The sequence below is a fragment of the Gambusia affinis genome, linkage group LG18 (assembly GCF_019740435.1).
Source record: "Gambusia affinis linkage group LG18, SWU_Gaff_1.0, whole genome shotgun sequence".
In the NCBI taxonomy this organism is placed as follows: Eukaryota; Metazoa; Chordata; class Actinopteri; order Cyprinodontiformes; family Poeciliidae; genus Gambusia; species Gambusia affinis.
Genome location: NC_057885.1, coordinates 24,630,829 through 24,656,142, shown reverse-complemented (window position 1 = coordinate 24,656,142; position 25,314 = coordinate 24,630,829). Strand labels below are relative to the sequence as shown.

At 41.0% G+C, this 25,314-nt stretch overlaps 3 protein-coding genes across 6 annotated transcripts in view; 2 read left to right on the top strand and 1 right to left on the bottom strand.

Annotated features, from left to right (window-relative positions):
* Window positions 1-3,561: 3,561 nt before the first annotated feature.
* Window positions 3,562-7,700, top strand: LOC122820826 (tyrosine-protein kinase receptor TYRO3-like). Of its 4 annotated transcripts, none has more exons than XM_044098452.1 (7): window positions 3,562-3,762; window positions 4,040-4,168; window positions 4,504-4,539; window positions 4,711-4,983; window positions 5,063-5,305; window positions 5,397-5,444; window positions 5,519-7,700. In XM_044098452.1, the coding sequence occupies exons 2-7, from the start codon at window positions 4,117-4,119 to the stop codon at window positions 5,896-5,898; spliced, it is 1,032 nt and encodes a 343-aa protein (XP_043954387.1). In that variant the 5' UTR covers window positions 3,562-3,762; window positions 4,040-4,116; the 3' UTR covers window positions 5,899-7,700. The 4 variants fall into 4 exon arrangements, with proteins under 4 accessions (XP_043954387.1, XP_043954388.1, XP_043954386.1 ...); XM_044098454.1 differs by lacking the exon at window positions 3,562-3,762 and having other exon boundaries at window positions 3,936-4,168; window positions 5,519-5,673; window positions 5,770-7,700; XM_044098453.1 differs by lacking the exon at window positions 3,562-3,762 and having other exon boundaries at window positions 3,933-4,168; window positions 5,549-7,700.
* Window positions 7,701-10,912: 3,212 nt separating this feature from the next.
* LOC122820843 (Fc receptor-like protein 2) lies at window positions 10,913-14,700 on the top strand. The gene is made up of 6 exons (XM_044098476.1): window positions 10,913-10,982; window positions 11,152-11,187; window positions 12,248-12,511; window positions 12,591-12,836; window positions 13,932-14,087; window positions 14,174-14,700. The coding sequence occupies exons 1-6, from the start codon at window positions 10,955-10,957 to the stop codon at window positions 14,260-14,262; spliced, it is 819 nt and encodes a 272-aa protein (XP_043954411.1). The 5' UTR covers window positions 10,913-10,954; the 3' UTR covers window positions 14,263-14,700.
* Window positions 14,701-18,446: 3,746 nt separating this feature from the next.
* LOC122820117 (nephronectin-like) overlaps window positions 18,447-25,314 on the bottom strand; it is an 8,592-nt gene continuing 1,724 nt past the window's right edge. Inside the window, exons 6-12 of the mRNA XM_044097291.1 lie at window positions 24,198-24,272; window positions 22,607-23,140; window positions 21,886-21,969; window positions 19,647-19,745; window positions 19,389-19,575; window positions 19,213-19,297; window positions 18,447-19,055 (exon numbers count right to left, since the gene is read on the bottom strand). Coding sequence (XP_043953226.1) covers window positions 18,969-19,055; window positions 19,213-19,297; window positions 19,389-19,575; window positions 19,647-19,745; window positions 21,886-21,969; window positions 22,607-23,140; window positions 24,198-24,272 — 1,151 coding nt within the window. The 3' untranslated portion in view covers window positions 18,447-18,968. The remainder of the gene's footprint in view (window positions 19,056-19,212; window positions 19,298-19,388; window positions 19,576-19,646; window positions 19,746-21,885; window positions 21,970-22,606; window positions 23,141-24,197; window positions 24,273-25,314) is intronic.

Sequence of the window (25,314 nt, the reverse complement as noted above, 5' to 3'; positions counted from 1 at the left end):
CCTTCATGAGGATGATGCTTAACGTTTTTGGTGACTTGAACTTTTCCAGCCTCCTCTGCTATCTAGACGACCTGTTGGTATTTGCACCGTCTGAGGAGGAGTCGTTAAAGAGGCTGGAGGTTGTTTTCTGTCAGCTGAGAGCAAACAACTTGAAACCGGTCCAGAAAAAGTGTCACTTTCTCAGGAGGTCTGTGAGTTTCTTGGGCCATGTTGTGGAAGCTGGTGGTGTTTCTGTTGATCAGGAGAAGGTAAGGGTCATCTCAGGGTTTGAAAGAAAAGACCTCATGAAGGAGGATGGCTGTACTCCGTGCCAGAAGAAGGTGAGGTCATTCTTGGGCATGGTGCTATTCTATCAGCACTTTATTCCAGCTTGTTCCCGCATCGCAAAGCCTCTTTTTGCCCTCACCGCAGGTCAGAAACGTAAAGTAAAGAGCAAAGGACACGGGAAAGCTGGAACCTTTCGTGTTCTGACTCCCCAGGACTGGACTCCAGCTTGTGAGAAAGCGTTTGGAGACCTTAAAACTGCACTTCTCAACTGTGTGGTGCTGGCGCATCCTGATTTTGAGAAGCCATTTATTCTCTCAACCGATGCTTCATTGGATGGGCTCGGTGCTGTTTTGTCGCAGGTCCCAGCTGATGGAGAGATTGCTAGACCTGTTGCTTTTGCCAGCAAGACTCTCAGCCGCAGCCAGGCCAACTATCCTGCACACAGGCTCGAGTTCCTAGCCTTAAAGTGGGCTGTATGTGATAAGTTCAGCCATTGGCTGAAGGGTCACAGGTTTACTGTGTGGACGGATAATAACCCTCTCACATATATCCTGACCAAGCCCAAACTGGATGCCTGTGAACAGCGCTGGGTCTCTAAGCTTGCTCCATACACCTTTGAGATCAGGTATGTTCCAGGGAGACAGAATGTGGTGGCAGATGCTCTGAGCAGAGCTCCTTTTGTGAAGCCTTTGGCTGATCGCCTTCTGTCAGAACCTTGTCAGGAACTTTTGGAGCATGTCTGTGAGGTCCCTGATCATGCTGTGCAGGATGTTTTCCGTTTGACCTGTCAGCTTCAATCAGTGGACAGCTCTTCCTCCATTACAGCTGACACGTCCATGACCTGTGACGAAGTCTCCTCTCCTTTGTCATCTGCCTGCAGTGGAGATGCTGGTCAGACTCAGCATGCAGCATCTTTAGCTGATCATCTGGGCATGATAATCCCACGATAATCCCACACACCACAGGTCCATCAACAGCTCTTTGTCTAACTGACCTGGTCTCTCACCAGAAAAACGATCCTGTTGTTTCCAGAGTTGTCCTGTACGTTGAGCGGGGACGCCGTCCATCAAGGCGGGAACGCTTTGGTGAAAATCCACTGGCTCTAAAAATTCTGAAGCAGTGGGATAAACTAACATTGCTGAATGGCGTTCTTTACCGTGTCATAAAAGACCCTCTGACAAAAGGTAAACACTTCCAGTTTGTGGTCCCTGATGCTTTGAAGTCTGTGGTTCTGACTGGTGTCCATGATAGTGCAGGTCATCAGGGCCAGCCACGAACATTCTCCTTGGCTCGTCATCGTTTCTTTTGGCATGACATGGAAAGAGATGTGCGAGATTATGTGAGAAAATGTCCCAGATGTGTCTTCAGTAAAACCCCAGAGCCTGCTGTGAGAGCCCCTCTGGAGAACATCAGGACCAGTGCTCCGATGGAGCTGGTGTGTATTGATTTCTGGTCAGCTGAGGACAGTAACAACAAGTCTGTGGATGTTCTGGTGATCACTGATCACTTCACAAAGTTTTTCTGTGTTTATGGCTTCCCCCAGCGCATTCACTCAGATCAGGGTGCAAATTTTGAGAGTGAGCTGCTGGCTGAGCTTTTAGAGTTGAGTGGTGTCAGTAAATCACACACCTCACCCTACCACCCAATGGGTAATGGGACTGCAGAGAGATTCAATCGCACCCTGGGCAACATGTTGAGATCTCTGCCTCCACGTTCGAAGCATAAATGGCCTCAGATGGTCCAGTCTCTGACTTTCGCCTACAACTGCACGGTTCATGAGACCACAGGCTTTGCACCGTTCTATCTGATGTTTGGGAGGATTCCCAGGCTGCCTGTTGACCTTGTTTTTTGGAACGTTCTTCATGATGATGCTATTTGTGACTACCACACTTACGTCAAATCACTGGTTGAAGATTTACGTTCTGCCATGCTAATGGCTGAGAAGAACACCAGTGCAGAGCAGAAACATCAATGTGACCAGTACAACAAGAGAGTCAAGGGTCTCCCTCTGTCAGTTGGAGATCAGGTCCTGGTGGCAAACAAGGGAGCCAGAGGAAAGCGAAAGCTTTCTGATAAATGGGAGCCTGTGATGTACACGGTGGTTGCCTCCAAACCTGCTCTCCATATTTATCGTGTTAGAGATCGTCATGGCAACGAGCGTGTGGTGCATCGCAACCTCCTTCTTGACGTGAACTTTTTACCTGTGGGGATGACCTTGGATGGAAATGTGAACCGCCAGGTTGATAGTGTGGTTCGAGTCCCCCCGATTCCTGATTCACATGGAACAGGAAGTTTTCGTGAAGCTCCTAGTGCTGTTCCTGCAGAGCCTTCCCTACCTGACTCCCTGTCCTGCAGTGATGGGGATGACCGTACTGCTTCATGGGTTCAGGACGTGTCCTTGGCTCCATCAGTTGGGAACAGTGACCTGTCTCATGACTCTGAAAACTCCTCCATGGAAACAGGAGTACTGGCGACTGCTGGTTCCTTACCTCCTCTTCCTGATGCTGCTGGCTCTGTTCATCCTCCAGACAGGGTGGGTGAGGATGTTGTTCGCCGCCTAACTTCACGCTTTGGGAGGGTTATTAAACCAGTTTGTCGCCTGATAGAGTCCATGGCCGTCATTGAGGCGCTTTATGATAAGGATAATGTTCAAACTGTTATTGACGTGAGTTTCCAAATTCTCATATGATTCCTGCCATTGGCTAGGATTGTCTTTGTCTTGGTTTGCATAAGCTTCAGTACCATTTATGTGTTTACTCTGTATGGGGGGGTGTAAAAGGCACCTCTTGTTGTCCATGAGATACTGTGAGATTTTGCTGGGCGTCGAGCGATCTCTAGTCTCCTGACCTTATTGTAGGGTAGCTGTTTGGCTGATGTGTTACATTGTTGCAACAAATAAAATAAAATTGTACTGCTACTAAGTGTCTTTATCACTGTTTTTTATTTTGTGTAAATCTAGGGGGGTGAGTGTAACCTGGTTGTTGTTATAATTACACAAAATGTCTTTTTTTGGTTGTTTGTATTGTTCTCTACCTGACCGAAAATCTGTCATTGTTTTGAACGTGTTACTTTAAGAACGGTAGCCCCTCCTTTTTATTTCTTCTTCTATGGTTTTGTCTTTAAAATGTTTGCGTCCCTTAGACCCTCCCCTTTTGTCATGTTGTCCTGTGGGAGAGGTGTGTCCTATTTATTTTCTATCTAAATACTTGCAGTTTATTTGTAGATTTATTTAGTTAATTTCTGTTATGTATTTTTGTTTGTGTAGGACTTGGAGCGGGCAGCTTGTAACAATTGTTTTTCTGTTGGATATTTTCATCAGAATAAATGAAGAAGCCATCTATTAAAAGACAAACCGTGTCACGTCCTGATCATTGAAAACCTGCACAACGCAGAACGGATCCGGTTACACAATCATTGTGTCAACAAGGACTTGAATGGTCAAATTGTTTGGCATGAAGGAATCAACACTTAGTGTTCCCCAGTGAAAGCAGTGAGGTACGTTCTGTTTTGTTGTTTGTATTATAAGTTCATGTTTGTATTCTAATATTTGTATATGTTTTAGTTTTCACGGTGACTGTGGTGATCATGTAGGATTTGAATCACCTACATAAAAGAAAATAAAAGAGAAATTCACCCGTCGAGACTGGCTGATTAATTCAAATACTGGGGAGCTGCTACAACTGCTTTAGTATATTAGAATGAAAGAAAAGTGAAGTTTGTGGATGAACCCTGAGTGATAAAGTGTCAGTCAGTGCAGCCCCTCCTCTCTCAGCGTCTCCGTAGAGCAGCAGACGGACCAGCAGCAGGAAGTAGGCGGGCTCAGCTTCAGGCTCTCAGCTTCAGTGAAACATGGTCAGATCACTGAGAAGAACAATGGAAGGCACATCTCACTGTCTGATCTGTAAGTAGAGCACTTTTACTGTCTTTCTGTTGGATCAGCATTTCTCTCTGTCTGACTGACACTGGAAACATTTTACTAGATCATCATCTGATACTAGAATTACTGAGGGACTTTATGTTTCTGTGGATAAAACTGATCTGTGGTCTAATAAAGGGCCAGCAGATGAATTTAGTGAATCAGAGCTGTTTGAAAAACACAACTGAACAAAACAATCAGTTATAATGTTAGAAATAAAAACAGGTCAAAACTAAAGTCAAGCTATGAAACATAAAAATCGTCTGAATTTTAGTTTCATAGCTTTAATTTCTACTAAACATCTTTTTATTTCTCTCTAGTTCTGATCTTGTTGCTGAGCTGCTCAACAGATCCAGGTTGGTGAATTTATGTTACATTAAAACCATTTGAAATATTCAGAGATGTAGTTTGGATTAAAGGTTACATCTGAATTAAAATAATGGAAACATGTTCATCTGGATAATTACTGAATATAATGTTAGTTATTATTATTAACAACTGAAATCATAATCATTGAATCTTTCCAGTTCTCCCAGTTCATCTGACTGTGAATCCCAGCAGATCTCAGTTTTTTGACCTTGAACCAGTGACTCTGATCTGTGAGGATGAAAACAGATCTGATGGATGGACTGTGAGGAGAAACACAAGCAGAGGAACCAGGACTGAATGTAAAGATGGATGGGGAGCTGCAGTTGGTTCTACCTGTACCATGAACTTAGTACAAGATGATACTGGTGTGTACTGGTGTGAGTCCAGGTCTGGATCCTCCAGCAGCAGCAGCATCCAGCTCTCTGTCTCTGGTAAGATCAGACTGTGGAGTTAGTGTTGCTGAAGCTGTGTGGAAATGGATGAAATGCTGTAGTTTGTCTCTGTGTTGAGGTGGATCAGTGATCCTGCAGAGTCCTGTCCTCCCTGTGATGGAGGGAGATGACGTCACTCTGAGCTGCAGAGCAAGGAATCCAACCCACAACCCAGCTGCTTTCTATAAAGATGGTGTCTTCATCGGCAACGAGTCTTCAGGTCACATGACCCTCAACTCAGTGAAGAAATCTGATGAAGGCCTCTATAAATGTAACATCAGAGATCATGGAGAGTCTCCATCCAGCAGGATCTCTGTCAAAGGTCAGAGGTCATCCTCTAACAGTGAATCTCATTGATAATGTCTGAGAATCCACAATCTAGTGATATATTTAATCAAACCTCTTTATTCTAGAGAAACCTCCTACCACCACTCCACCTTCCTCCTCCTCCTCTTCCTCAGGTGAGCAGCTTCTCCTTCAGCTCTGAGTCTTGATGTTTACAGCAGACGGTTATTTAGCAGCTTCTTCTTTCTAGAGAAACCCACCAACATCTCTGACTCTACAGTCCCACCTGGTCCAGGTTCTTCCTCCGTCTCTCTCCTAGTGTTGCTTCCCAGTGCATCTCTTTGTGTTTTGGTTTTCCTGCTTTTACTGGTTGAACTGGTTGCATATTTGTACAGAAAACCAAAGGTGAGACAAACCTCTTGGTTAAATCTCTTGATTTCATTCATTGAAACTTTTCAGATCTTCCTGAAAAACTTCCTGGTAACTTTGGATTCATTTCAGGTGATGAAGGAGGAAGAGGAGAGGATGACATCACTTCCTGAAACATCAGGACGTTCCAGAGTAAACAGAAGAAAACCAAACCAGGAACAGGAAATGGTGATGATGTTCATGTGTTTTTGTTTCTGTTAGATTTTCAGATTGATCAGAAAATGTTTCCTAATGAGGATTTCCTCCATTTTAGATTCAGTTCATGTTATTTTTTAGAGTCTGAAGAAACAAGTAATAATTAATTCAAAACTCAAATGGGGATTATTTTACAGATGTTCATGCATTTAATATATCTGTCTACATAAACAGCATCAGGTTTTATCTCCTGTCAGCAGCTAATAACCAAATAATGAATAAAAATCTATTAATGTTGACATGTTTAAACTGAGCAGAGGAACTGATCAGCTTCTGGTCTCCATCAGCCTGAAGTCTCATTTCATCACAGGAACAGAAACTATCAGTTTCTAAACTTAGGATCACAATAAAAGTAGAGATGAAGTTGACTTCACAGGAACACGTCAAGCTGCAGAGTGACGATGCAAACCACCAACTTCTGCTTCTGTTCTCAGATCAGAGCTTCTGGGACTTTGACTGGACCGTTTGGGTCTGAAAAGACTCCAAATAAGGAGAGAAAAACGGCTGGTGATAAAAATAATTCATGTTCATGTGGTGGGCGGGTTGCAGGCGGCCAGTGAAGGTGGCCAGTGTTTACTGGTTACTGGTGGAAACGTGTCGCAGACCGCCATGTTTTCTGCTTTCACAGCCTTTTCCTTCAGGGCGGTTCTAACCTGTTCAGAACCTCCAGAACCTGGTGCTGAATAGAGGTAGTGTGGTTGATTTTAGAGAGTCCAAAGTGTAATGAAATATTGATTAAGTTTGCTATTGGTCCACTTTACCTAAGAAACTAAAAGAACATACTGACTACACAACCAGGCTCCAAGAGTTGCTCCCAACATGATGAATTGTTTTGTTACCTTTAAAATGATCTGCAGCTTTTGCTCCTTGGTCCTAATGATGCATCTGTTCACTAATGTTCACTAACCAATACAGTTCACTTCTAGCTGCTGATAAGGTTCCAATGCTAAAGCTTAGAAATGATCAATGCTAAACATCCGTATTGTTAAAAAAGATCATATCAGTCACATTATAGAAAATATCATCAAACTCAAAGCAATCAAAAATATTATCTTCACTAACAGGTAATTTCTCCTTTTCAGGGATCCTGAACACAATGATTGAACTATACTATGAAAATATTGAATGTTGTTATAAGTTGGGCTGGTTGTCAGGAGATGTTAGTAAGTCTCCATGAGGGGATTTAAGAAAAAAAACTCAGATTCACTGAATTGTTGGTTGATATGTTGCATATATTTGAATTTGTGCAACAATCATCAAAATAAAAACAGCCATCTTTTATACCGAGAACAAAGAATGGAGGGAGAGAGAGCAGATTGTTGATCCAGTGAATGAACAGCAGGGGGCGTCTTTCAGACTCAGCAAGAGGTACAGGGAGATAAAGAATCACAATAAGTCATTAACATCATTAACATCATTAACATCTGTTCTATTTAATCTCGACCTGTTGTCATGTTTATTCTGTATAAATATTGATAAGATGTGGAACAAAAACAGTCACATGAATGAATGAATGAATGAATGAATGAATGAATGAATGAATGAATGAATGAATGAATGAATGAATGAATGAATACTCTGTCAGATTAACACATTATATATCATACTGTCCATTTATAAGGTTAAAGTAGCTCATTTGAACAAATGACAGGGATTATATTATTTTAGTTAGGAATGGAACTCAACATTTTCTCTGTGGTTCTTCACTGGACAAACATGAAAACATCCAGAGTCAATCCTGACAGAATCAGATTAATGTAACATTGATATCTGATGGAGGAACCCAGATTAACCAGAGAGAATCCAGATTAACCAGAGAAAATCCAGAATAACCAGAGAGAATCCAGATTAACCAGAGAAAATCCAGATTAACCAGAGAAAATCCAGATTAACCAGAGAAAATCCAGAATAACCAGAGAAAATCCAGATTAACCAGAGAAAATCCAGATTAACCAGAGAAAATCCAGATTAGCCAGAGATAATCCAGATTAACCAGAGATAATCCAGATTAACCAGAGATAATCCAGATTAACCAGACAGAATCCAGATTATCCAGAGATAATCCAGATTATCTCAGGAGAACATGGAGACAGAAACATCTGATCAGATCCATAATTTCTACAATATTGATGGAATAATTTCATTTCTACTGACAGGAAGTTTTAACAATGAGTCATTTTATAGTTCAACATCTGTTACCAGCAGCAACAGTTAGCTTCAGGCTAGTCAGTTAGCATTAGCCACGCTAGCAGCAGTGGTGCTAAAGAGGCTAGCTTAGCTGCGGCTAAATGATGGAGCTTCAGTGATTTGATGTTTTCTTCTTCTGCAGCTCTGGTAGCGCTGCTTCACTACTGTTCTGTACGCCACCAAGACAGAAGAAGAAGAAAAACTTTGATGCTGAAACTCCTGGAGACAGAAAATGTTGTTGATGTGAAACTGGATCCACTGACAACAGGAAGAAAACATCAGTTCTATAACTCAGAGAGCTTTCTGTAATAAACTGGAAACATTAGAAAGTTGTTCATTCACAAGAATCTGATTTATGATTCTTACAATAAATTCATGCAGAAGAATAAAATCAAGTCCAGAAAAATGTTCACCTGTCCATCTGAATATGTTTGAGTTTTTCTCTGTAAGGCCTCATGAATGTATTTCATGTTTCATTCTCGGTGTTCAGTCTCATGTTTTCAGAAACTGTTTGGATTTGAAATGTCTGAATGTTAAAACCTCAGCAGCTCCTTTGTTTCTCAGCAGCTTCAGCCTGTTGAACCTGCAGCTCTGCAGCTTGTTGCTAACAAACATGATGATCCTGTTTGTCTGCAGCTACAAACAGTAAAGAGATCAACTTTATGTTTTCAATGCTTTTATGTAGAAATGCTTAGAAATTAATCTAATAATGCAATAAACTGCAGTTCACATTAAATTCAGTGTTTGTGCATTTATAGCATTAAATCATTTCTAACTGTATATATATTTATATATATATAAAGTAATATTCATAGATTGTTTGCACTGAAATCTTTAAAGAATGAAACATGAAGATCATAAACCAGAAGAAAAACCATCTTATCAACGAGTCGGTAATAAACTAAAGACAGAAGGAGAGAGGTCAAAGACTGTTTGGCTTCACTTCCATCTTGTTGCTCTGAAACTTTCTTTCCTTTCAGCTCCACCAACATCACCAGTAACACGTTAACAACCTCAAACCAGTAAAATCTTTACAAAGTTTAGTCTTTTAAATCACCAGCTGCTGATTGTTAATGTCTTTGGAACAATCAGTGAAACTCTCAGCTAAGATGCCTAAACTATTTTAAAGACAAACTATTCAAATAGTTTCCCATCTTATAAAGTCCATAACAAAACAGTTCAATGTTTCCATCTTCAGGTTCCTGAAGGAGACCCGGTTCTGTCACAGGCTGATCGTTGCTCTTGGTTTCCACTTTGACCTGAAGGACGAATCCTTTAATTTATGTTTCCAAGAGGCCAGAAGTTTCTTGGTGAAGCGTCATCAACTATGAGCACCACGTCACCAACATGCACGTTTCTCCATCGCTGCCGTTCTTGGAGTTGTGAGAGGTTTTCTTTACTCCGTCGTTTCCAGATTTATCTGAAATATCCTGGATCTGTCTCCATGGTTACCATCCTGGTTCTTTGTTGGAGAGTCCAGATCAGGTTGGACTTTGATGAGCTGTTAGCACCTCTGACTCATTCAGACCTGAAGCTGCTGCTGTTCTGGGCCTCCTGTTGACGACGGCTTCAGCCTCACACAGTAAAGGATGGAGTCCATCTTCATCCACCGTCTGTGGAGTTCAGAACCGTTTCTCACGTCTGCAGCGTCTTCATCCTCCTGCTTGTGTTCGACTCACTGATAGATTTCTTCAACTCGTCCTCTGCTGGCTGTAAATCTCCTAACAGCGTTGAGACAAACGTCTGAATCGAGTGATGGAGCAACTTCTAACTGTGCTGCTCGTTTAGCGAGACGTGGAAAAATAACCTGGTATCTTTGATTTGTCCTCTTCTCCTTTTCACCATCAACCTGTGGATATCAGGTTGGACCCGACATGTTGCCAGGTCTGCCATCCGTTGGTTGCCAGGTGTACGATGTGATCTTCTGCTTAGCACACCTGGACTATGCAGATAGTCTGCTGGTTCAGACAATCAGACTTTCTGATGGCCCGTTTGCTCCAGGGATCCAGAATCTCTGACCTAATTCAGCCAACATCTGATTGCAGCTTGCAGCTCGTTTTCTCATGTTTTGCTCAGACAGCGGCTGATTGCAGATGATTGTTTTCCTGCTGCAGAGTTTTGAAATGCTGATTCTGCTCATAAATGTTGTGATTTTTTCCACAGAGACAAGCAGGAAGTAGATTTAAGCCTCAGAGTATCGATGACTGAACATGTAAACATGAACCTGAAGGTACAGAAACCAGCTCAGAGTCAGACTGTGGAGGAAACATCGATGTGTGGAAACTTTGACTAAAGTGTTTTTGTTGTTTTCTGTTGGCTCAGTGATGCTCCGTTGACTTGTTGTGATCAGGTTTTGGTCTCATGTTGTTGTTTCAGCCACCAGTGAATCAAACCTGCAGCTGAAGCCTCTTTCCACCCTGAGCAGCTTCAGGTGTTGGTTTTTTTTCCGACCGCAGGTTGAAGTGTTGAACGCTGACAGGAAGCGTGTGACCTTCACTTCCTGTTGCCCACACTCAGACACAAACATGAAGAACCTTTTCTGCTTATAAAATACATATTTTATTATTTAATTAACAGGAGAAAAAACTCAATCAATCTAAAATAAAAGTTCTGCTTTTGGTGTTTTATTTAATACTTGTTCACTTTCATGTTTTTTTTTTTTTTTTTTAAGTCACTGAATGCAGCATAAACTTGTTCAAATTAAACTTTAGTTTCTTGTCTTTAAGTTTTGGTCTCAGGTTTTCTGTTGCTTTAATAGAAAAATGAGTTGCTGCTTCAGCATCACCAGTGGAGTTAAAGGAAACCAGTGGAGGAAGTGGGAGGGTTCTGGTTTCTGAGGCTCACCGTTCTCAACTCCATTTCACTGTAAGTCAAGATGGAAATGGTTTTTCTGCGTCTGCTGTGTAAGTAAAACCTGCTGTTATAGTTTTTATTGATAAAACAGGTTAAACTAACAGATTTGTTGAACTGATTAGGCAGGAAGTTGGTGATCAAAGTGTCAAAATGTATAAAATTACTTTATTAATAATGTTTCCATTGTCTAATAAAACTAATTTTGTTGTTTCTCTGTAGTTTTCACGTCTCTGCTGTGCAGATCGACACTTCAAGGTCAGTAAACTTTAGAGAAATTTTATTTCCTGGTTGCTACGGTGACACAAAGCATCATGAGAACGACCTCACAGACTGTATGGTGGTTAAAGTCACATCATATTGGTGATTATTTGTTCATGGAAGTGATGTAAACTAAAAGAGGAGGTTTTCTTTTGCCTGAATATGATGAAGTTTAATTAACTTTCTTGTTTCTAAAAGTTGTTTTTGTGTCACTTCTGCTCTGAAACGGACCTGAAACCAGGACAAAACCAGGATGAGAGTTCTGTTACAGCGGCGCCGCCACGAGAAAATGTCCGTTTGGTTAAATTTAAAGGGGCAGCATCATGTAAAATCAGTTGTTTTGATGTGTGAGATGACTGCTTGTCTTCAGGCTCATTTTCTGGATTTACCTTTTAACGTCGAGGCTTCATGAATCAGAAGTGAGAGACAGGAAGTGATGATTATCGTTTCCCAAGTTGTTTCTGTCAATATAAACTTGTTCTTGTTCAAGTTAAGCTAACATGTCTGTGGAAGCAGCGATGTTCACTAAAATCTGAACTAGTTATCTTAACCAACCCACATCTTCTGCTTTCTGCTGTTTGTTGATTTGATCATGATTTATTAAATTCACACTGGAGCAGATTTCAAAGTTTAGATTCTTGTCTGTTTTTCATACATGCTAGGCTACATGATGTCTGCACAGCTGCTAATGATTAAATGTCAGCCTTCTCCATAATGCCTCTTACTAATCTTTCCTATTTATGAAACATATGAATGTTAATATTCTCACCTTGTAAAAAGTGTTTGGTCGAAATCCAGAAAGCCATCGAAGGCAGTCGGTCCTTATGATTGACAGATGCATCGCTGTTTCTCTCCTCATTAAAAGGTTTACATTAAAATGATAAGTTCGGTTTGCATCCCTGTCTGTTTGTGCAGCAACACTGGAAACGGTCAATAGTTTATAATTCAGAAGCAATAAACTCCTGACAGAACCATCAGATAGGAGTCCTGAAGTTCAGCTTTAAGCATTGATCAGAGTTTCCTTCCTTCCTTCCTTCCTTTCTTCCTTCCTTCGCAGCTCGTCTTGTTGTGGATTTCAGCTCCTCTCAGCTTTTTGAAGGAACCCGAGTGATTCTGAAATGCGAGGCGGACAACGGCTCTGAAGGATGGACCGTGAAGAGAAACACAACCAAACGGCTGTCAACATGTGGAGACGGCTGGGGGAAAAGGACCAACTCCTCCTGCACCATCGAGTTCCTCTTCGTACATGATACTGGTGTGTACTGGTGTGAGTCCAGGTCTGGATCCTCCAGCAGCAGCAGCATCCAGCTCTCTGTCTCTGGTAAGATCAGACTGTGGAGTTAGTGTTGCTGAAGCTGTGTGGAAATGGATGAAATGCTGTAGTTTGTCTCTGTGTTGAGGTGGATCAGTGATCCTGCAGAGTCCTGTCCTCCCTGTGATGGAGGGAGATGACGTCACTCTGAGCTGCAGAGCAAGGAATCCAACCCACAACCTCCCAGCTGCTTTCTATAAAGATGGCGTCTTCATCGGCAACGAGTCATCAGGTCACATGACCCTCCTCCATGTTTCCAGCTCTGATGAAGGCCTCTATAAATGTAACATCAGAGGTCATGGAGAGTCTCCATCCAGCAGGATTTCTGTCAAAGGTCAGAAAATACAAACAAAACACAGAAACGTGAAAAACTACTGAGAGAAAAGAGATGAGGTGATGTTCTCAGTGAATAATGACAGTTTTCTTCTTGAAAATGTCACATTTTGAGTTTTTCTTGATAATCTAGAGTCATTGTGTTTCATAAGCCATACCTGAACTGGTGGATACTTCAGGGTCCTCTGGAAACCACAGAAAGACCTGCAGATGTAGACAACACACCCTGTGATGTAGAACTGGACGTGGAGCTGAGCCTCATCCGAAGAACTGAACTCTTAAATCAGACGGTTGATAAAATCAGTCAGGATGGAGCCATGAAGGTTAATAACTGGAATCTACACCAATGTAGCATTAAGATGGTTAATGGCCTGAATCTGAGCTTTATCAAGTTCAGACGACTCCAAAGCACTTCACACTACATTCACACACTGGTGGTGATTAGCTACTGGATAGTAGCCACAGCTGCTCCGGCTCTCTGACCCCCGTCAGCAGCCAGCAGCCAGGCGGGTGAAGTGTTTTGTCACGACAGAGACGGACGGAGCAAAGATCTGCTGCTGCTCCGTCACAACAGTTTAGGGACTGAGAGCAAATATCACTTCTTTGTGCCGGTTTGTTAACATTTTGTCCTGAAAGTTGAGGTGTTTAAATAATCAACATGGAGGTTGTAACATGATTGCTGAGGCCCAAACTGTTTGGTGGAGGACTGAACCTGTGAACATCAGGACGTCTCAGCTGCAGTCGATGTCGGAGCAGAACGAGTTCAGACCAGCAATACTGAATAATTCAGACTCTTTTATTCCTCTGGTTTGATCAAGGTCTCCTCAGTTGTTAGGATTTCCATCTAAGCCACTAATATGTGCAACATTGTCCAACATTGCACTGCCACACATTAATAATCTCATGATTTAAAGAGATAATAGTTACCCAAAGTGGTTCAGTGAAGTCTCCGTTTTGAACCACTGATGGGGTCATGGGGTCGTACAGGTGAAGGCTGACCTGCTCCGTCCAATCAGCTGCTGTCGCTCAGACCTCTTGTTGCCTCTCGGCTCCTGATGAACTCAGAACATTCATTTAAAATGTGTTTTATTTACAGACAAACCTGCAGGCCCCCCGCCGTCCTCCGGAGCCGCGCCCTCCGCCTCGGGGCCCGTACAGCTCACATACACAGTGCTGCGCCACCTGGTGGTGTTCTGTCCATACTTCATCTCCACCATCATCATGGTGTCGTTATATCAACCCAGAGCGTTAGGTAACTCTTTAACTCTAATTCTCTAATCGAAGCTGAAACAATAACATCTGAGTTGACTGTTTTAACACTCTCCATGTCTTTGACAGCAGAAAACAACGTGGACAGTTCCCCACCCCCAGAGTCTGAGCAGGGAACAGAGGTCAAGGTCGAAATTACAGCAAATAATTATGTGTAAATGCAGAGACAATGTTTCTATCAGACTGTGTCAAAATGTGTATTTCATATTCAGTTTATTAGGTTTTCAAAGATACTGAAGCCTCCCTTCATTCTGAAGGGGAAACCTTGTTCCTTCAAACACATCAGAGATTATAAATATAAGATTTTACACTTAAAGGAGAAAACCTCAGAAGGATAGTTCCTTAAATAAATGTATTATGAGAATAACACAATATCATCTGCATAGAGGAGTACATTTATGAGGGAAATTGTTAGTTTAATGGGTAAACTTTGACGTGTTAAAGCGCCACCTGCTGGTCATGAAGTAGACTGACCTGTTTTTATCATTTATAGTAACTAATCTACAATAACACTGTATTATACATTTATTTGTTGTGTTATTAATGTGTTAATAAAAAACAGACATTTATAAAACTGAACATTTACTCTTTTTTATGTTCTAAATCCACAAAGAGGAAACTGAGACAAAGCTGCAACATCAGAGCCAAACATCGCATGGAGTTCCTCAAGGATTCGTTCTTGGCTCCCTTTTACTCTGTAACCACAGGATTCATCTAACTATCATCACATCCATGTTCCTAAAACAGCTTTATTCCTCTGTGTTTCCACAAAGACAAACTTCTTTACTGTCACAGTGAGATGTTGGGATTAAAAGGATATCAATTTCATTCAGCTTAACCAGAAAAAGAAAAGCATCTGTGTGTTTGGTCCCAAAATGTTAATAAGTTCAGAGGTCAAACATAAAATAGGTTTACACAAATACAGAAACTACAAAGCAGAGCCAGATACCTGGTTATATTCACCAAATTTAACATTTATATCATGACCATTACTAAATAAGCTTACATCCATTTAAAAACAATTAAAGGCTTCCTACAAAAACCTGAAAATTTCAATCTGATTTCTGTTTTAATTTGTGAGGATTTCAGATTTTTGTAAAGTCGTCTCTAAATATGAGTGAAAAATCTAACTTTTCAGCTGCAGCTCATCCCAGACTGCTGCCAGAATCTGGGAAAAGAAGAATTTTAAACCTTTTATTTTTCACCTGAAGTCCAGTCCGGTGCCTGAAACTCTTAGATCCGTCCCTGGTCCAACACGCCTGAATCACTTCCTGATTACTGGTCTCAGATGTGATGAAGTAGAGAAACATTTCAAAGTTGCAGGACACCAGGCTGGTTATGAGAACCCTGATCTACAGGACGTGAATGTGTTACCCCTTAATAAATCTCAGATACCTGTAGTTATGTCTTACAACACAATGTGTTTAAGCTCCTAAATTATTTATATTTAATTAGATTAATATCTAAAATACCCTGGAGGAATGTGCAAGAGATCTACAGTACAGAAGAAGAGCAGCAGCTGGAGAAAAAATAATCAATCATGATTATTTGTTTATTTCATCAACAGCACAGTTCAGAGTTTTATATCATAAAGAACAAAAATAAAGTCAGAAAAACATCATACAGTCACCAAATGAAAGACCAGCAGCAAACATTACATTTAATGAGTTAATCATCAAAATACATCAAATATGTTGAGAAATGTTTCAGTTATTGTGGTTCAAAAGTAACTCAAACAGGCAGGATTCTGATTCACATATTTAATAAACAGGCTATTTATTTATACCCAAACTACATAATTAGTTTGCAACTGAAAGAATACAGATTTTTATCGGGCGCCATTTGTAAAGTTACATAATTAAACATTAAAAGGAATAATTTGGCTTATTTAGCAAAAATATATGAATATTTTGTTTTGACCAGAAGTTTAGTGACCAAGTTAAAAATTTAGCTTCAGATAATTATTGAGGAAGCTGGGTATTATTTGTAATTAGCAATAATTCAACTCCAAACTAAACATTTAATGTTTTAAAGTTTGATGACGTTATGTAAACTGAGTGAACACGTGACCCACTGACAGCCAATGAGCATGCAGCTTCTCAGACAGAAGTTGTTTTGTTTTATTTTGACACTTTTACGCATCTACTCTCACAGTCACTTACACTAATTTACATGTTCTGCTCTCGGTTCATCTGACCAGTAGAGGTAACAGTCGGAGCTGGTTCCGGTGACCCAGAAAGCAGACAGAGTGTTATTTTCAGGGAAGCCATCGAGACGGTCCCTCTGGAAGAAACCAGCAGAACAGCAGACAGCAGGGACAGAAAGACGTCGCTGGTATTAACAAACACAGTCCAGAGAGTTCGGCTTATCGGTCCGTTTAATGAACAGAACCAGCTTTCCCAAATATTCATGACCAACGACCCGTGGCGACGAGGTCCAATAATGAAATAAACCGAACCGAACCCGCCCGGTACCGGCTGCCCACCGGCTTCCTGTCATTTAACATAGAAACACCTCCCGTGTCACGTAAAAACCACCAGAATCATCGAGAAAAGGTCCAAAAAGCCGAACCGGTACCGCTGCTGATAGACAGAGAGCAGCGACCTCCTCTCAGACCCTGTTCGTCACGACCCTGGGGCCGAAAGCAGACTCGTCTTCCGGTGGGTCGGCTGGCGCTACCGCCCCCTGGTGGCCAGGAGGAGACAAACCAGGCGAACAAAACAAGGTTAAACTACTCTTTATTTACCAATTTATTATTAAATGACACATATTTTAAAACATTTACAGAGTATAACTTTAATATTTTACTTTTATCTTCAACTAGTTAACAACATTTATACTTTTTACACAATATCTGATGCATTTTTGTATCAGAAAAACCTTAATCCTAACCTTAAACCCTAATCCTTTCTTTGAAATATGAAAAGTTGTAGTTCAGACTAATCAATAATTGTTTTAGTAAAGGCTGATCTAATCAGGTGAGTTTTTAAATTTAAATAAAACAGTCACAGATCTTATTGAATTGTTTTACAGAAACAATCAGATTTTGAATGATGATGTAACTCCCATCATCCGCCACCAGGTGGAGCTAAAACGTGTCCGCTGATCTCCACCCGGAGTTCAAACTGTCAGATCCTCAAACAACTGGTGTTATTATTATTATTAAAGTCAAGTCTTTAATAATTCATAAGATCATTTTACACAGCTCTAATAATGTCATTTAAAGTGTTCTTACATTTTAGCACCAAAATGTTTTCGTAGAAAGAAAAGCTCTGCTGTAATGCGTTGAGCCTGCAGCAGGGGGCGCTTCTGACTCTTTAAGTTTACCAGAAAATTTAAACATTAATATGAAATCAGAAACCCTCCTCATATTGTTGGTCTACTGTTTATCCTCCTCATATGACGTCATGTGATCGTCAGCAGAAACCAGAGAAGAAGAGAAGCCTGTTTAGTAATTAAAGGGTTGGCAGGAGGGAACCGGCTGTAAATCACAGGCTGAGTCCATAAACCCAGGAATCCAGATGTGTTCTGGTTCTGTGCAGCAGATGTTTGACATGAATCATCAGGAAGTCCCGCCCTCCTGCTGCGTCACAACCACCAGCTGCATTCACCCTCTGAATCCCCGGTAGTTTCATCTGTTTAACAAAATATTTATTCATAAATCATAAATATAAGCTTTAGACCAGCAAGAACTCAAAACTCAATCAATTTAATATTTCTATCTGTTTTTTAACTATTAAAAACATTACATAAACAAAGATATTGTATCAGTTATTTATCAGGTAAATTAATAAAAAATAAAATTTCACTCCTCTATCATCACAACTGAATAAATAACTAAATTATCAAAATAACATAAATTACACAACCAGCCAATCACCTTGTTTTATCAGTGTTAGCCCCGCCCACCACTTTAACAGGTAAAGCAGACAAATAAGATAAAAACAGGATTATAAAATGATTATAAATGTAAAATGTTTTTATCATGATGAATTCAAAACGTGTTTCATGAGTTTTCCATCGATTTGTTTATTAGAAATTATAAAAATGTTGATTAGGGATAAATGTTTGATTTGTATTACATTTACTAATTTAATTAGTAAACACCTTTTATTTTAGCTATTATTATATAAAATACATAAATTTGAGGTAAAATATGAATATATATTTACTCAGATGTATTTATTATACTGTGAGAGAAAATCTACTTAAAAAGAGAAACAGGTTTATTGCTTCACAAACAGCTTTTATTTACATAAACATAGAATATTACAGTAAAATCTTATGAATAAACATTATTTAAAACAGATTTTTTAACAATGTTTTACTATTTGAGCTGAAAATAATCAATAATCTGTATTTATTAATTTACTGGGATTATCAGTGGATTATAAATCTGGTCTGCTGTTTGGAAATGTGGTTTAAATAAATAAAATGTATCAATGGGAGCTCAGTCACAGAACTCATCATATTTCATCCCAACAGGAACCAGAACCAAAACAGGGCGGGACTTAAAATCACCATGGAAACAGCAGTGATGGTGGAAGAAGCGATTCGACGGAGTCTGTTCAGGTTTTCCTCCACCTGTAAACGGCTTCATCACCTGAGGCAGTAAGAAAACGACCGGCCTCACCGACCGCTGGCGGCTCCTCCCCACAGCTTCCTGCTGACCTCACAGTGACCTCACAGTGACCTCACAGTGACCTCACAGTGACCTCAGAGGGATTTTAAAAGTAACACAAACGACCAAACCAAATAAAATAAATCTGATCTGATCATTGAGGTCTGCAGCCAGAGAGGGAAAAGTTTTTAACCAGATAGAAAACAGCAGACCGCCCCTTTAAGTGAGATCCCAGTGATGATGTCATCGACACGCCCCTCGTCTCAGCGTGACATCATCAACCGCAATCTGACCTCGTCGTCCGGGCCTTCGCTCGGCCTTCAGCAGCACCTGAACACATCATCATCATCATCATCATCATCATCATCAACTTCATCATCATCATTCTGATCAAATTCTGAATATTTATAATGATCATCGTCATCGCTTTCTTCATCATCAATAAGTCCATCATCATCATCATCATCATCATCATCATATAACCTACTTTGTCCACTGATTCCGTCTCCAAGGTAACCAGCGTCTGTCTCCACCCGTGCCCACCTGTCCGGCTCCAGAGGGCGGAGCCATACCTGAAACAGCCAATCAGGATCAAGCTTTCACCCAGCACTCTGCAGCAGCAGCAGTCTGGCCAGAGGTCAGAGGTCACGGCCGCTGCGGTACCTTTGGTCCCGTCCTTTCTTGCGGACGAACAGCTGCAGTACTCCCACCTGACGCCCCGTCAGCCAATGGGAGAAGGAGAAGCAGGCGTCGCCATGGTTCCACACAGGGAGAATCTGGACGGCCAATCGGGCGCCTCGCAGGCTGCGCTGGCCCTCCTTCAGCTCCGGGACCGACAGGTACCGCCCACCTGGGCCAGGAGTCAGAATCATTCTGGGCTCATGACGCCTCACAGAGCCGCTGGTCTCCAGGTGTCGTTACCTGCAGGAGCCGCCACAACTTCCCAGGACAGATCGCCGTCTCGCTCCGAGATCCAGCTGCACACGCCACGACTGAAGCTGCAGCGGAGATCACCGGCCGCTGCAACAGAGCAACTGATTCAGAGCAACCAAAGAGTCAGAGCAACCAAAGAGTCAAAGTAACCAAAGAGTCACAGCAACCAAAGAGTCACAGCAACCAAAGAGTCAGAGCAACTAAAGAGTCAAAGCAACCAAAGAGTCAGAGCAACCAAAGAGTCACAGCAACCAAAGAGTCAGAGCAACCAAAGAGTCAAAGCAACCAAAGAGTCACAGCAACTAAAGAGTCAGAGCAACCAAAGAGTCACAGCAACCAAAGAGTCAGAGCAACCAAAGAGTCACAGCAACCAAAGAGTCAGAGCAACCAAAGAGTCAAAGCAACCAAAGAGTCAGAGCAACCAAAGAGTCACAGCAACCAAAGAGTCAGAGCAAGCAAAGAGTCACAGCAACCAAAGAGTCAGAGCAACCAAAGAGTCAAAGCAACCAAAGAGTCAAAGCAACCAAAGAGTCACAGCAACCAAAGAGTCAGAGCAACCAAAGAGTCAGAGCAACCAAAGAGTCAGAGCAACCAAAGAGTCACAGCAACCAAAGAGTCACAGCAACCAAAGAGTCAGAGCAACCAAAGAGTCACAGCAACCAAAGAGTCAGAGCAACCAAAGACTCAAAGCAACCAAAGAGTCAGAGCAACCAAAGAGTCACAGCAACCAAAGAGTCAGAGCAACCAAAGAGTCAGAGCAACCAAAGAGTCACAGCAACCAAAGAGTCACAGCAACCAAAGAGTCACAGCAACCAAAGAGTCAGAGCAACCAAAGAGTCACAGCAACCAAAGAGTCAGAGCAACCAAAGAGTCAAAGCAACCAAAGAGTCAGAGCAACCAAAGAGTCACAGCAACCAAAGAGTCAAAGAAAGCAAAGAGTCGGTTAGCAACCAAAGAGTAAGAGCAACCAAAGAGTCAGAGCAACCAAAGAGTCACAGCAACCAAAGAGTCAGAGCAACCAAAGAGTCAAAGCAACCAAAGAGTCAGAGCAACCAAAGAGACAAAGCAACCAAAGAGTCACAGCAACCAAAGAGTCAGAGCAACCAAAGAGTCAGAGCAACCAAAGAGTCAGAGCAACCAAAGAGTCAGAGCAACCAAAGAGTCAAAGCAACCAAAGAGTCACAGCAACCAAAGAGTCAGAGCAACCAAAGAGTCAAAGCAAGCAAAGAGTTGGTTAGCAACCAAAGAGTCACAGCAACCAAAGAGTCAGAGCAACCAAAGAGTCAAAGCAACCAAAGAGTCAGAGCAACCAAAGAGTCAGAGCAACCAAAGAGTCAGAGCAACCAAAGAGTCACAGCAACCAAAGAGTCAGAGCAACCAAAGAGTCAAAGCAACCAAAGAGTCAAAGCAACCAAAGAGTCAGGGCAACCAAAGAGTCACAGCAACCAAAGAGTCAAAGCAACCAAAGAGTCAGAGAAACCAGAGTCACAGCAACCAAAGAGTCAGAGCAACCAAAGAGTCACAGCAACCAAAGAGTCAGAGCAACCAAAGAGTCACAGCAACCAAAGAGTCAGAGCAACCAAAGAGTCAAAGCAACCAAAGAGTCAGAGCAACCAGAGTCACAGCAACCAAAGAGTCAGAGCAACCAAAGAGTCACAGCAACCAAAGAGTCAAAGCAACCAAAGAGTCAGAGCAACCAAAGAGTCACAGCAACCAAAGAGTCAGAGCAACCAAAGAGTCACAGCAACCAAAGAGTCAAAGCAACCAAAGAGTCAGAGCAACCAAAGAGTCAGAGAAACCAGAGTCACAGCAACCAAAGAGTCAGAGCAACCAAAGAGTCACAGCAACCAAAGAGTCAAAGCAACCAAAGAGTCAGAGCAACCAAAGAGTCACAGCAACCAAAGAGTCAGAGCAACCAAAGAGTCAAAGCAACCAAAGAGTCAGAGCAACCAGAGTCACAGCAACCAAAGAGTCCGAGCAACCAAAGAGTCACAGCAACCAAAGAGTCAAAGCAACCAAAGAGTCAGAGCAACCAAAGAGTCACAGCAACCAAAGAGTCAGAGCAACCAAAGAGTCACAGCAACCAAAGAGTCAAAGCAACCAAAGAGTCAGAGCAACCAAAGAGTGTCTCTAATGACCCTCTGACTGTAATTTTGGGGCACATTTAGTTAAATCTTGCATTGAGTTTCATGTTCTGTTGTTCCTCAACAGAAACAGGAACCGGTACCGGGGTCGTCCTGGGCGTCCTGGGCCGTGGTTCCCAGCTCGATGTCAAACTCCCAGACGTGGTTTTGTCCAGGCTGCCGAGGAACTGAAGCACAACAGAGACGGTTAGCGAACGGTAGCTGATTTATCTACTAAAACTAATTTATCTGCCACTAAACATTCAGATGAAATGTAAACATTTAAAGCTGCATTATGTAACTTTGATTAAAATAGTTTTTTTTACAAATTTTTATAAAATTTTAATTATTTCATGACAGATAATCTGTGAATAAAGTCAAGCTACTCTTACACCACAGTCAGAATCAACCAATCAGAGCAGGAGGAGGGCTTTGGTGCTGCCAATCACTCTGGTGTTCGTCCCGTCCTCCGTTCTCTCTGCTACGCTACAGCTAGCTAACCACAGCATGACCTGCTACAAATGCTAAGGCTAGTTATTGATGACAGCGGATAAATGGTAAGTTGTTTCTCTAGCATTAGTACATTTTGCTGCACGTACACACGGTTGATTGGCAGCACTAAGCCCTCCTCCTGGCTCTGATTGGTGGTTTTTCACAGATTGTCAGTCTCATTCCAAACTGTCACAACATGGTGACAGTTTTAATAAATATGGAAACAATTACATTTTATTTATGTCAACCAAATCAATAATTAATTAATATATTTGCAAATTAAACTGTCAGTCTAGAAACAAACTGCTACAACAGGCAGCAGCACCGCCTCACTGTGAACGTCTCCTCTCTGCCGCTGCGTCACGTCCTTGTTGATCCGGTTGTTCAGGGTTGTCGTCACCACGGCGCTGGTGGTGGTTGCTATAGCAACCGTAGGCTCAGCAGCAGTCGTAGCGGCGGTATCCGGGACGGTGGGCGGAGCTGTCGGGACAGTCGTTACAAGCCCTGTGATTGGGGATCCAGTTGTCATAGCAACGGTAGAGGTAGCCATTGAGGTGGTTGCTATGACAGGGGTTGTCAAGGCAGCGGTAGTTTGGTAAGCGGTGGAGGAGACGGTGGTAGAAGCAGAGATGGAGGTGGGTGTGGTTGTAGTGGGAACAATGGTTGTAGTGGGAACAGTGGTTGTAGTGGGAACAATGGTTGTAATGGGAACAGTGGTGGTAGTGGGAACAGTGGTTGTAGTGGGAACGGTGGTTGTAGTGGGAACAGTGGTTGTAGTGGGAACGGTGGTTGTAGTGGGAACAGATGTGGTGGTGATGGAAATTGTAGTTCTGGGTCTGTGTGGCTCTAAAGTCACTTTAAGAATCCCTGGAGAAAAAAAAACACAAACCTGTAAGTTAGAGTTATTATTATTATTATTATTATTATTATTATTATTATTATTATTATTATTATTATTATTATTATTATTATTGATGTTGTTGTTGTTGTTGTTTGTTCAGTTCAGCTTTTTGTGAAAATTCACTCTAAATCCACAAAATCCTGCATTTTTGAACTGTTGCTTAATTGTGAGTTTATTTAAAATTTTCTGTATAAACTGTCATAAACATTGTGGGAGTTAGCCACGCTATGCTAACTCCCACCTGCAGGTGGCAGTGTTTCTTCTACTGCTCTGCTGTGTCAGCCTCTCTTCATGTCAGGTTGCAGTCGATACAGAAACAAAACGTCACATTTACAGCAGCCGTCTGTTCTCCAGCAGAATGAAAGAAAATAAAGCAAAATCCTTGCAAATAATTAAAAAGTATCGCCACAAAATCTGTGATTTTTAATTGATAAAAATTACAAAAACAATCGTCGGAACTGAATATTGTCTAATTTTACCTGTTAAAATAGTCACAAACTCTGACTGATGATGATAATTAAAACTGGTTTAGTTTAAATCTTTACTGCTGCTGTTTCCCCTGCTGGTTCCAGGAAGAAATGTTTCCAACATGATCGAGTCCAAACATCTGGTTCTGTTCAGACAGAACCAGATGTAACAGCAGCATGTTGGCTAACAGGAATAATTTGTGTTAAAAGCCCAGATTTACACCCTGAGTGACTCTGGTGAAAGTAAAAATACTTTACTAATAATGTACATCTTCACAGAACATATTGGTACAGAACCGCCGACCCACTAAACCCAAACAGCCTGAAGTTACTCATCTTTAAGTTCTGCCTCCTAAAATGGATCATTTCCAAATAAAACTAAAGGTTTTGAGTTTTTTCAGAGATTTATTTGAATAAATTTCTTCTTCACTGGTTTCTTGAAAGGTTTAAAATGTTAACAGGACATTAACCTTTAACCTTTAACCTTTAGCTGGTTAAAGGTTTAGTGGTCGGTTTCTGATGAGTCAGAACCAGAGTCGGGTTTTTCTGTTGTTACCTTTGCAGCTGCCATCTTTACAGCGACACTTTGGAGAGGAAGGATTCAGGGAGCAGAACGACCGAGAGTCTTTATCTGGACGGAAACAGAGGAAACGTCTCTATAACGTTATTATCTACATCTGATCATATTATATATATGATCTACATCTAATAATATATATATATATATAATATTATCTAATAATATTATATATATGATCTATATCTAATAATATTATATATAATATTATCTATATCTAATATTATATATATAATATTGTCTATATCTGATAATAACTGCATCACTCTGGGAAAAACATTCATGTAGTTTTATGTGTAAAAGTTGCCGTTTCAGGTTATTAATATCTAAATTTTACAGCTTTAAAACCATCTGAATCTGTAAAACTTGGTTTCCTTTTTTAATTTCTTCTTAAATCAAAGATCTTCTATGTCTGACAGGATGATAAACCACCTTCAGTTTCAAGTCAATCTGATCAGATTAAGACATAAAATAAATGTGGATTTTCTCAAACTAACGTGACTCTTTGTTTTGTTTATTATTAGTTTACTGTCTAAAGTCATAAAGATGTTTTACTGACGACTGAAACGTTCCTGAGTCTGATCCTGATTTTTTCTGCTTTGAGGTAAAATAAACATCAGATGTTTGAACCCCAAAGGAAAAAACCAGCAAATAAAACGACGAGGAAAAAGGAAATGAGATTTTTATTTCAGGAAAAAAAAAGTTTTATTTTGTCTTGAAAATATTCTTGAAAATATGAAAAGGACCTCAACTAAAAACATATTATAAGTTTTAAATTAAATCTCAATGAGCCCTGCTGAACAGGAAGTGAACCTCATTGATATTCTAGAGTTTATTACATGATATCAATACATCTTTAGCTTTTCATTCTTTCTTTGTTTAATAAATAATAACTTGTTTTATTCACTCAACGTTAAATAAAAGTAGATCCTGATGACGATCAGATCATTGAGACAGAAAAACATCAGAATGAACTGAAACAGAAACATATTTTAATATTTACTGTAAAAATTTTCATCCAGACATAAAAACAGAAGAGCAGTTTTAGTTTGAGCTGCCAGTGAATCTTTAATCCTTGGTTCTAAAAGCAGATTTT

What these genes read in the sequence shown, in the direction of transcription:
- LOC122820826 (XM_044098452.1), top strand. Translation starts at nt 4,117, where the DNA reads ATGGTCAGATCACTGAGAAGAACAATGGAAGGCACATCTCACTGTCTG. An exon ending in CATCCAGCTCTCTGTCTCTG is followed by an intron (nt 4,984 to 5,062) that starts GTAAGATCAGAC and finishes CTCTGTGTTGAG; the next exon opens with GTGGATCAGTGATCCTGCAG. An exon ending in CTCCTCCTCCTCTTCCTCAG is followed by an intron (nt 5,445 to 5,518) that starts GTGAGCAGCTTC and finishes TCTTCTTTCTAG; the next exon opens with AGAAACCCACCAACATCTCT.
- LOC122820843 (XM_044098476.1), top strand. Translation starts at nt 10,955, where the DNA reads ATGGAAATGGTTTTTCTGCGTCTGCTGT. An exon ending in GGTTTTTCTGCGTCTGCTGT is followed by an intron (nt 10,983 to 11,151) that starts GTAAGTAAAACC and finishes GTTTCTCTGTAG; the next exon opens with TTTTCACGTCTCTGCTGTGC. An exon ending in CATCCAGCTCTCTGTCTCTG is followed by an intron (nt 12,512 to 12,590) that starts GTAAGATCAGAC and finishes CTCTGTGTTGAG; the next exon opens with GTGGATCAGTGATCCTGCAG.